The 11,523-nt window shown below is 36.6% G+C and overlaps 1 protein-coding gene across 1 annotated transcript in view; it reads right to left on the bottom strand.

The window, feature by feature from the left end:
• Positions 1-11,523, bottom strand: part of SIPA1L1 (signal induced proliferation associated 1 like 1) — a 56,768-nt gene that overhangs the window by 6,167 nt on the left and 39,078 nt on the right. Inside the window, exons 14-16 of the mRNA XM_015827183.1 lie at positions 9,362-9,598; positions 6,389-6,554; positions 373-595 (exon numbers count right to left, since the gene is read on the bottom strand). Of these exons, the coding sequence (XP_015682669.1) occupies positions 373-595; positions 6,389-6,554; positions 9,362-9,598 (626 nt within the window). The remainder of the gene's footprint in view (positions 1-372; positions 596-6,388; positions 6,555-9,361; positions 9,599-11,523) is intronic.

The raw sequence follows: 11,523 nt of genomic DNA, 5'->3' as shown, positions 1-11,523 counted from the left end.
CATTCCTTTGAAAAAGTGTATTCAATATTCCAAATTAGTAGAAATGTTAACAATTAAAGGGAACTCAGTAGACCACACTATTCTACATCCCAAAGTTATACAAGCAATGAACAAAAATGCCAATTGGATTGCCCATAAATATAAATGCAGCTTACAAATACTGACTTAACCTTAGGCATGAAAGCCAATAGGCTAGTCACTTTCTTTCAGTTCAACCCACCTCTCAGAGTGGCTGTGGGAAAATAGGATGCTGAAGCATTATGTACACCACCTTCAGTATTACAAATAAAGGGCAGCAACCAATAATAACAATAATTATGTAAACAAGAATGAAAACATACATAGTTAGTTTAGATGCAGCATTTCACTTACCATGTAAGGATTTCATTCCCAATGTGTATGATGGCCTCCTTAGTGGTAATGACTTGGGGAGAGAAGGGTACGTACTGGTGAAAAGAACATCGTTTGGAAGAACTTGGTCCAGAAGAGACGCTCGTGAGGGGAAGAAATGTTCTCTTTGACTGCTATAAATACTCTCGTCTGACAGAGTTCGCTGCAAGGCACGCCTTGAAATAGGAGTGCTAGGGAATGAAGACTGAAAGAAGAAGAACACCAGTCAAGAATGCGCAACCCTCCCTTTAAACATGAGCCACTCTTTAATATGTTTGGTATCATGGGTTGGGTTCAGATGATTTCTAGGGGCGCAGTTAATCTTAAACGCTTGCTGAGAGCATTCTTGTTATCCTGTGCTGTAGAAAAAGTCTAGAAAAGTCTCTTACCAACGTATTGGAAAAGTGTAAAACTGCGGTTTTTTAGGGCTATTCTCATGCTGAGAACAATATGGTATCCTAATCTCCTGAAAGCTAACCGGGGCTGCATAAATAAAAGAGAGCGCTTTATTATTGTATGGCATTTCCCAAACTAGAAGCATTTTAGAAGCCTCAAAATCCATAAATGGTAGGACACTCCCTTCGTGGAAACAGGTTTATGCTTGTGCAACGATACCTGTTGGATAAGTCTGACATTTAAAAAACAACAACAATTAATTGGGTATCTCTGCACCTAAATGCTGACACAGCTTCCACTTCCTTTACCTGACAATGTTCTGTCCGTGAGAGTACACTGTGAGATAATAACAATTCATTCTGGTAATTATCTCATTTTTTTAAATAAAAAAAGGTAGCATTATATGATAGTGCAGCAAAAGCTGGCCCTTCAGTTTCAAAATTAAGTTTAATTAAATTGTGACCACACAATCAAATTAATGAGTTGAACTGTCTTTTTCGTCAAACTCCAATGATTTGGGTATGCTATGACAACTCTTTCAGCCTAAGCCAAGGTTGCCTGCCGCTGGCCTAAGCTGTAGACATGCTTAGGTGCGTGTAAGTTTTGAGATATTTTCCTTATTTAGCTTCCTTAGGATTATAGTGTTATTTATTTGACTTGATTTTTTTATCATTAATTTTTTATCAGAAGTTAATGATAAATATCACTTCTGGAGGAGGTATGATGAACTGAACATCGCTCAGTGAAAGTGGAGCCAACAACCACAGCAAAGATCAAGGAACTAGTGAGTAGATTGGTTCCTTGGAACCGCTCCAGACAAGGAGAGCGCGGGGAATCATCCACGTGTGTCAGATGGCTGCTCCTTGAGACAAGAATGCACGACAACCCTTTTCCTCAGGTGTGAACACCAGAAGATGAAGGAATTAGCCATCTTGCTTGTATCTGTAGCACAAACTTTTAAAGGACACTGGGTTCACAAATTTCACTTTCTAATCATTTTTAGACATTGTCTATTAACCATTTTAAAACTGTTAGGGACCTTCAGAATGTCACGTTTGAAAAGTCTTTATTGGATGGGTTTATCTTCAACTCTGAACAAAAGAAAAATTAATTATTAGCTTAAAAACTTTAAAAAAAATTGAAATAAACAGAGGAAGCTAAACAATATTTTGTTCTTAGAAAGTTACATACAGGCTAAGAGTCCAGATAAATTTGGAATACTAAAACTTACAATAAGACTTTGGAATTAATTATAAAGAACAACTTCTTGTAGGAAATAGATGTGCTGTAGGTGCTTTTTTGAAGAAATGAATGCAGAAATAAGCAATGTCATGATTTAAAAACTTTACCCTAGACGGGACTAAAGATTTAGGTAGAGGAAAAAATGCAAGCTTATAAAACAAAAAACATTGTAATAATGAAAATACTGAAAGACACTTTTGAAGAAAAGCATTAGAAAGTAATAGCCACACTATCAACAATGTCAGTAATGATGCCTGTTTATATTGGCAGTTTATGTAACAAAGATATTACTGAATAAATTACAGATGTACAGGTATCAAAGTCAGATTTACAATTGACAGGCCAAGAGAATGACTTGGAAAGGTATATTTCACTGATCTATAAAAGAAATTGGCTGATGTCCTAAAATTCAAAAGGAAAATAGAAATGATAAACTAAGAGAAGGACCTGGACATTTGTTTTCATATTGGATTTACAAAAAAAAAGGCTTGTTAAAGCCTTGAAGAGGGCTGAGGGTCAAAGAACAAAGGAGAAATGAAGAGAAATCAAATCCTACGATTAAGACTGTTAGAAGTAAAAAGAAGGGATATAAAGTTGGTATATTTGAACAAGGTTAAAACAATCTCTGTTGTTACTCCTGGCAATGTTTTATGGACTTTCTGCTGACACCAGGACTGAAAAGATGATTCTATATAATTTGTCTATAGATAAAGGATGGGCTAGAGCAGTGGTGGCAAACCCTCTCTGTGGGCACACATGCCGTTGCCCCAGCCTCGCCTCCCCCGCAACCCTCTCCTCACCAGCAGCCCCCCTGAAGGAGAGTCACCCCCGAGTGTGGCCCACGTGAAGCAGCGCAGCCAAGGACATGGCAGCCAGGCAGCGTAGACAAGACTCTGCTCTCATGCCCCATCACGCACAGTTGATGCTGCGGGGGGCGGGCAGAGCGTGTGACCGCCATGGCACTGCTGGGCTGCCTGGGTGATCTGCGGCGGGCCCTGGAGGCGGTGAATGGCCCTGCAGGCAGGTGGGGTGGGGCATGGGGTGGGAGCGGGGCAGGGGTGGGACAGGGGGTAGAATGGGGGCGGGGCCAGTTTTTGAGCACTCGGTCTCTAAAAGGTTCGCCATCACTGGGCTAGAGGATGAGGAGATAATTATTTGTAGCCTTAGAGGGAGTAAAGAGTCACTAAATTTCTTTATACATGTTGCGATGAAGGTTGGAAGTCACTTCTTTACATATTTCACTTCTTTACATATTTCTTTTCTCATTCTTTATCATAGTTTTTCTTTTTTCTTTTCATTTTTTCTTTTCTTTCTTTCTTCTTCTTTCTCCTTGCACTTTTATCCTTTCTTTCTCTTCTCTTCTAAGTTTAGTTTGCATTAGATTTTGTCATTAAAATCAGAATTCTTAATAAAATTACACTAAGGTGCAAAGATAGTATCAATAACTCTTTAAAGCACATCTGTCTTTTCCAGGGATCACATGGTAGCTATTCAATCCCAGGGGAAAAAACGTGGCTGCTTTAACAAGCTAAGAAAGGTAGTTATTATCATGTTCCCACATTTCACATCGTTTTAGAACTGAATTCAAAGAAATGTACAATCTGAATGTATATTAAAAATGTTGTATTGAGTTCAATGAGATTTACTTTTAAGATGAAAAAGTACAGAAATACAACATTCATTGTTGTATTTATGCACTGTGGCATACAAAATAATTTCAGCCGGTCCTAAATCTTATTAATTTATTTAATTCAGTTGTGTTCTATTCTTGAATAAGTTCATACAGGGGTATGAATAAGTTCATTCAAAGCCTTAAAATATTTTATGCACTTGGTTGTGAGGCTTTGCACAGAGGCCCACACAATTATGGGGGTGGCTAGCCCCATGAGAACGCCCCTTGCCTCTATTAACAACTGCTAACTCCCCATCTTGGCGTTTTTCACCTTTTGAAATTTTATTTTATTTTTCTAATTTTAAAATTAATTCTATTTAATGTTAATTTTATTGATTATATTGTACATTGCCCAGAGGCCCTCAGTAAGGGAAATAGGCAATTAAGAAATAGAAAATATAAATAAATAAATAAAATGTACTACATTCCTTAGATAATGGCTAGAATAGCACTACTCCATACTTTCTTATCAGTCATTTCTTTACAATAGGAAAAACAAATACATAAATAGACCTCAAAATATTTGTTTTTATTGTGATGATTCAAATGTTTTCAGTGTGGTCTGTATACCGAAATCCCACAGAATACAGTGATCATTATTGGTACAAAATATCATGATTTGGAAGACCCCTAAAATATACTAAAAACTTGCTATTTGCTGTATTTGCAATTAGCCCTTGCATGTTACATAATGATGTGAACATTTATATCTGAGTACATTACCAAAGTTTCTCAATCATCAGTTCCAAATATTGTTTCATAACTAGGAAGTGCGCTTACCTAGACATCCACTGATTAAGTCTGTAATAAGAATTAACCTCAAAATCAGATAATCACTAAATAATTTTCCACTAGAAAATGTATTCAAAAGTATATGCTTCGCTTTTTAACTAGTATCTATTTATAGTCTTCAAATAATGTTCTGAAAGCACTGAAATATGATGGAATATAAACTAACAGCATTTTCTAAGAAAGGAGAGATTTTGTTTTAAAGAAATGAAAACTATGTATGTATGTATGTACGTATGTATGTATGTATGTATGTATACACACTCTGAGACTTCCCGTTTCCTTAGCATGTTGTTATGGTTCTGGCTAATGAAACACTTCAAAGAACTTCCAGGCATTGATTTTCCTAAAAGTAGTTTATTGTTACAAAATGTCGGCACAGGCACAACGAAGTTGATGCTAAGGTCTGAGATTCATTTCCTCTGAGCAGTTAAATTGTCAGCATGTTCCCTCCCTAAATTAGCTGTCATATATCACGTTATCCAATTAATGTGAAGGTCAAAGGTTTTCTTCCTCTTTCTTTCCCCCGCTTTTCCCCCCACCCTCTTCTGCTCTGCATTAACCCTAAAAAATACCAGACAGTTCTGCATATTGTCAAAGCAAGAATATACAGTATTTGCAGCGTTGACACTATATGTGTTTAGCGAAAATAAAATGGGCAAATATCCGAATCTGGTAGACAATCAGTTCATCATATTGTACACACTCTAGAACAACATGTCATAAGAGTTCTTACCTACTAAAATATGGCTGAGTTAAAACATAAAAATAGGGAGAGTAAAGGAACGTCATAAAGTTTTTTTGTCAGCTGCAAAAATATTTCTTCCTTGGTCATTTTTCTTCCTCCTCCTTTTCTAGAGAATCTGCCAACAGAAGATGAGGAGACCCTGTCCAGTGCCTCAATTAAACTTCTCTAGTTTTTTTTTTTTTTAAAACTTGACCACTATCACCCTATTTTCCTTTTGGGAAAGAGTAAAAGCTAAATTAGGGTAAAGGGGGAAAAGGAAATGAAAAAAAAACAAAAAACCAATACGCTCTGCAGAGCACAGCTAACCTTTTCCAAGGACTTATCCTTATTTATTAAGAGGAAGCATATTTAAAGAAAGGCTAGCAATAGTAATTGTGTCATACATTTGGCAGAGCATTTGTTTAATGGAATGGCAATCATCTATCATCTAAATAGAGAGGATTATATTGATTATAAAAAATTTCACAACAGACATTTACCAGCCAGTAACTGCAATAATCAATCATTTAACTTAAGAGGGATTTTATGGAAGAATAACAACTTGTTTGATAAATCATGAAAGGAATATTCATAAAGCTAGTAAAAAAAGACCATGGGAGGGATGGTGGAATCCTTGCTTACAGTAATTTTTTTTTCACATCAGCTTTAAAGACAACATTGAAAAATGATCTGTACCCACTTGTTCATCCTTACAAGTTTTAATAAGCCGTTTGGGATTTTGACAAGCAAAGAAAGAAGTTTCATGCGCCCTCCTTTGCATGGTTGCTGTGGAAACCATTTAGTCTGACAAGCACGAAGGGTTAATCCAGTGGTTTTCAATGCAGAGATCTCAGAAATCTGGGTATTTTCTTCAAGTGCTATTCATTACAACTGTTTTAAGTACTTCCATAGAATCCAAGACGTGTTCTGAGCAGACTTAGTTAATATATGTAACCGCCCCAAAATCTAGAATCCAAGACATGTTCTGAGCAGACTTAGTTAATATATGTAACCGCCCCAAAATCTGGAAAACCATTTATAACATTTCATATTGCTGAGTATGTGAATTCATCTACGATTTTAACCATATCTCCAATGAACTACAGAACTACCAGCTTATCTTTGAATGTATTTCTCAGCACAAGTCCATCTTATACTTCTGAAAGCCATACCTTAAAGTTTTTCTGAGAGTCGGGTGTTGGGCTGTCCAGGTCTATTAACTTCTTCAACTCTTCTTCAATGTTTGATTTAGACGCTCGCTTTGGTGAGGCCCGAAGGTCTCTGGCTGATGCACGCAACCTAGGATGTGCCATTTCATTACCATCACTCTGATGTCGCCTTAAAAAGAAAAGAAGCACATCTTTACAAAACACACAAACAAAGAAACAAAATGCTTCTATTACATCTGTTGGTTTAGAGAAAGTTTAAATGGAACGTGACTGTTTTAGACAGCTGGAAAAACTGAGTTTTATTTAGTATTAATAACTATTATTAATAACTTAGTATTAATAAATAAACAAGGATTAATGTTACAAGAAATAAGCTCATGATAATGACAGCAATCCTAGTCTCGCCACCATCAATCAGAAGGCTTTCACAATACCTTCAACACTGGACAGCCACTTGTCCGAAATGGTATAGGGTCTCCTGCCTGAGCAGGGGGTTGGACTAGATGACCTCCAAGGTCCCTTCCAACTTTATTATTATTATTATTATTATTATTATTATTATTATTATTATTATTATTATTATTATTATTATTATTATTATTATTACTACTACTACTACTACTACTACTACTACTACTACTACTACTACTTAAGGACACTGAAATTTAGCGTGGCTCCAAGGCTTTCTGTGATTCTCAAGTCCCCTTTCTGTGGCTGTTGGGAATCCCTGTACCCACAACTGTGAAAAACAATGGATAGTTTCCTGCCATTTTAAGGTGGGGCGCATTTAAATGGTCCTTAAAGGGCATAGCATAGAAAAGAGAGAGAAAGGGATCTCCTCATATTTTCCCGCAACAAATTCTTATCTACAATATGGTCCCTTTCACCCTGCAGTCTTTTGTCTTTCCAATGCTAGAGTGAAAATGTATGATATGCACACATACCAAAGACCACTTGGCCAGAAATTTTTTTGCTACCTATTTTATACCACTCATCATTGTTCATGTCTGGCCCTAGTTTAAGTAATTATTCCAACCACAGGCTTCCTGGAAATCAGGACTTAGACACCATCTGTATTATTGTGCCCACTTAGAACTGAGGCTGTACATAATTGCTCTCTATGCATATTCTTCCATGTATGGAAGAAGTGGTTTGAAGTGGGCTCATGCTCAAACTTAACTGGACATGTTTTGGGAGTTTTGGTCTGTGCACCGAATAAAATGTGCAGATCCAAACAAAAGTGATTTTTGAAGGGGGGGGGGGAGCCAAAAGCATCAGCAGCTGAGAGGAAGCAGAGAGAGGAAGATGCTGGGAAGAAACTGCAGGAGACAGGCAATGTAATGGGAAAGAGATACTACCTAGGAAACAATCAGACAAAAAAGGCTGGAGCTCCCAGTGGCTTAGTGAGCAGAGAATGAAACTTAAGAAGGACTCGCCCTAATGTATTACGCATTGAAAGGCGACAGCAGGAAGATTGTAGTTTCAGACTTGCAAGATTCTGTTAATGTAGGCTTATAATAAAGTAGAATTAGTTCATCTAGTTGTATTTCCTGTTTGGGTTATTACCTGGGAGGGCTGAAAGGTTGGTCAATGGCATATGCTTGGCTGCAATACAGGTAGTGGCAGGGGTGGTGCCTGAGTGGAGGAAGGAAATGCCAGGAAAATTGGAGAGAAAGTTTTGCCGAAATGCAACACTCGTGACATTGCAGTGAAGAGAAAAGAACAGAAGGGATGATGTGCACCAGCCTTATCATATTTATCGGCTGGATTTTGTTTTCTCCAAAAGTCAGAAACTGTTAAACCAGATGGATTTCAGTTTTGCCAAACAGTGATCTGAAACAGTCTGGCAGAACACAGTGATTTTTCCCCTTGTTTCAAAGACAAAGGATTTTCATGCACACTTCTATCTAGATCAAATTTATTCCTTTCCTCTTAACTATATTTTTGATAACTATCTATGATTAATTTTTTTTATCGCTTTGATTAAATGTATCTAAGTTTTTCAGTAAGAAACTTGGCTTTAAACAAAATTGCACTACTGTGACATAAAACAAGTTTTCTGTATAAAAACTAAAAGAGTAAGTGGGAGAATGTTGCTGTAACACATGTAGCTCATTTGAATATTTTTTTAAAGTTGCTTGTCAGACATCAACGCTTTGATCTACTTTGCTTGTCTTACCCTTTGTATTTTAATCAAAGAATTATTAGCATTAAGTAGGATAGTTCTACTTCATGTTAACAAAAAGGGCTTTACATATCCATTCGCTATTTCTGACATGGGCCAGGTCAAAGATTCTCTCCCCGTAGTTCTAATTGTGTTGTGGTTTGGAGGAAAAAGCATTGGCGTCTCCCCCCCTCTCCCCTTTTATTAATTTCTATACAACCTAGAACAAATTAGATGATTTCTACATCTGTTCCAAGGTTTCTGAATAGAAAGAATAAATGGTGGCAACATACCTTTTCTTCCTGGCAATCCAAACCAGGATTTATAGAGCCCAACTAATCATGTTTTAAAATATTTTTTATTTCACTTAGTTTAGGAGGAAAATAAATCCTGTAGAAAAGTATTCCTCTCAAGATAATCTGAGATCTTACCTTTTAAAGCTTTTGCAATGTGATTTTAAAATTGGAGGGGTGGGATGGGGTGAGGGAAGAATAATAATATACACTGACTGGAGTGTTTTAGTATTTTGAGATAATTAAAAAAATGCTTGCCATAAGGAAATGAGTGACTAAGGAGAAGGAACATTTTCTAAGTACATTGAATTAATTAAATGGTTTTAATTCAGTGATTTGAGTTGTATTTCAATGAAAAGCAGACAATAAATCTCTTGGGAGGTTTTCTTCTAAAAAGCCCCTCATTTGGTTTAAATTGCCACTCCTTTTAACCCTCTTAAAGGTTTTCCATGAGAAAAATACAAAGAGGCCTTTTCACCCATTAAAACACCCATTAAAATAGAACCAAAATGCTCTTACTTTCTTGAATCCATAAACCCCACAGAGTTTATTGTCCCTTCAGGTTTTTTCCATCCAATCAGGTACTTGCTAGTAGCACCCTGACGTGGGTAGAAAGTTCTAGGACCAGAAGAGGAGGAAGAAGAGGAGAAAGAAGGTGCTAACTGTGGGGAAGTGGCAGAATGAAGCTCTTCTTTAGGTGAACTTCTGGCACTGGTGAAAACAATGGAGCTGGAAGAGTGTCGGGAACCCATGGTACTGGGAAAGAAGCATAAGAAAGACAAAACTGACTTAACTGTATAACTTTACATCACACACAATTAATTTCAAAATTGCCCTCTGTAACACAGAATACAATCGTTACTTATATGCTTTCCTTTCACTACCTTAGAATAAAGGATTCAACCTATTTAAACAGAAGAATAAACCTGGCCTTCACTACCACAAACACAGCTACTCCTCATCTATTCTTAGAGCAATCTTAATGAGAGAAGCAAATTATGATCGTCTAGCAGCACTACGTGGAAACTACTTATGTGCAAGATTGACAAAATATGAAATGATTTTCACACACACACATACACAAATATAGAAAAGGTTTTCTTTCCTGAATGGCATTCCTAATTATATGTACATAGACAATAGTGTCATTGGTTGGCAAAAGAATGATATAGATCAGAGGTCCCCAACCTTTTGGGCACCAGGGACCAGTTCTGTGGAGAGAGGGTTTTCTGTGGACTGGAGGGGGTGTGATTTTGTGTGTTGTCTGCATCCCGCGGATGGGGCTTTGCTTGTTTGTGTGGCCCGATTACTGGCATACTGCGGCCCGGTACCGGTCCATGGACGGACCGGAGGTTGGGGACCCCTGATATAGATAGTTCTTGTTTAGTGATTGCCTCATTTAGCAAACCTACACAATTACAATTGCGATGAAAAAGTAACTGTGCACCCAGTCCTTTGATTTATGACCTTCACAGGTTTGTTAAGCAAAGGAAAGTTGAAAGATCACGAGCATACTTGCAGTTTCGCTTAGCGATTGCTTCACTTAACAACTGAGTTACTGGTCTCAATTGTGGTCACTATATGAAGACTACTTCTAATTTAAGAAGGATGTCAATTTCACATGAGAAGAAATCCTAACCTTGCCACAGAACTTTCTACTTGCTTTTCTAGTTTGCTGTTGTGCATCTTGCACAAATTGACCATTTTCCAAAGCAGATTTTGAGGGAAGATGAAAAAGTTACAAGAAGGGAAAAGAATCGCTCATTTTCACTTAGGGTAGATGTTCTATGAAAAGACATATTTTATCCTTCTTTGGATAAAAGACAATATTTTAAGAGAAACACTAATTATATTATTGGCAGTGATATAACAGATGAGACATTTTTCTTTGGAATAGATAACTTCTAGGAGATCAGTCGGGTCCAATTGTTGAAATTACTGAAGCTTCTTCCAACATCTATAAAAGTTCTTTGTTTCTTTTTATAATGTAATAGGGTTCTAACAAAGCAAGGATCAATGCTAAGAGATTTTGTATGCCCATTTTATCAGATTGTTTAGTTCTACACACTGAATTTAACAGGCAAGAAACTCCTAACATGTCAAAAAATTATAATAAGATTTTTAAAAAAGTAATGTTTAATAAATTGTATTAATCCTTCATAAATTCCATGACTCATGACTGTAGAAATATGCTACAACATTTAATACAATAATTCATCTTCTGCTTCCCTACAAACTAGCATTTTTGCATCAATAAAATACATATTATCATCTAACATGTAAGTTTCAAATATCTTCTAAATGCCAGCAGATGACTTAACATTGCCACATTACTCACAATAAATTACTTATTTTCACGCCATGGATTTTGAAACTATCAAATCTAGTATTATGTTTTCACAATGGACAAACCGTGCATTAGAACCTTCTTATGAAGTTACATACTTTTACACTGTGTATCTTGATTATTTTTATTGAGTTTTTAATGTTATCTTTCTTGGGTATTTTCAATTTGGTAGTCAAAACAAATTATTTGGTAAACAAAAAACAAATTCATTTTAGCTTTCAGCTCCAACGTGGTACAAACCCAGATACGTTGGCAATGTTATAGTCCAGCAGAGAATTAGAACTTTCAGGCTGACCCAGTTGAGAGTCTGGCAATTTTAACAGCTATAAACCTG

The sequence above is a fragment of the Protobothrops mucrosquamatus genome, unplaced genomic scaffold (assembly GCF_001527695.2).
Source record: "Protobothrops mucrosquamatus isolate PMUCROS unplaced genomic scaffold, P.Mucros_1.0 scaffold3546, whole genome shotgun sequence".
NCBI lineage: Eukaryota > Metazoa > Chordata > Lepidosauria > Squamata > Viperidae > Protobothrops > Protobothrops mucrosquamatus.
This window is presented reverse-complemented; position numbering and strand designations above follow the sequence as displayed.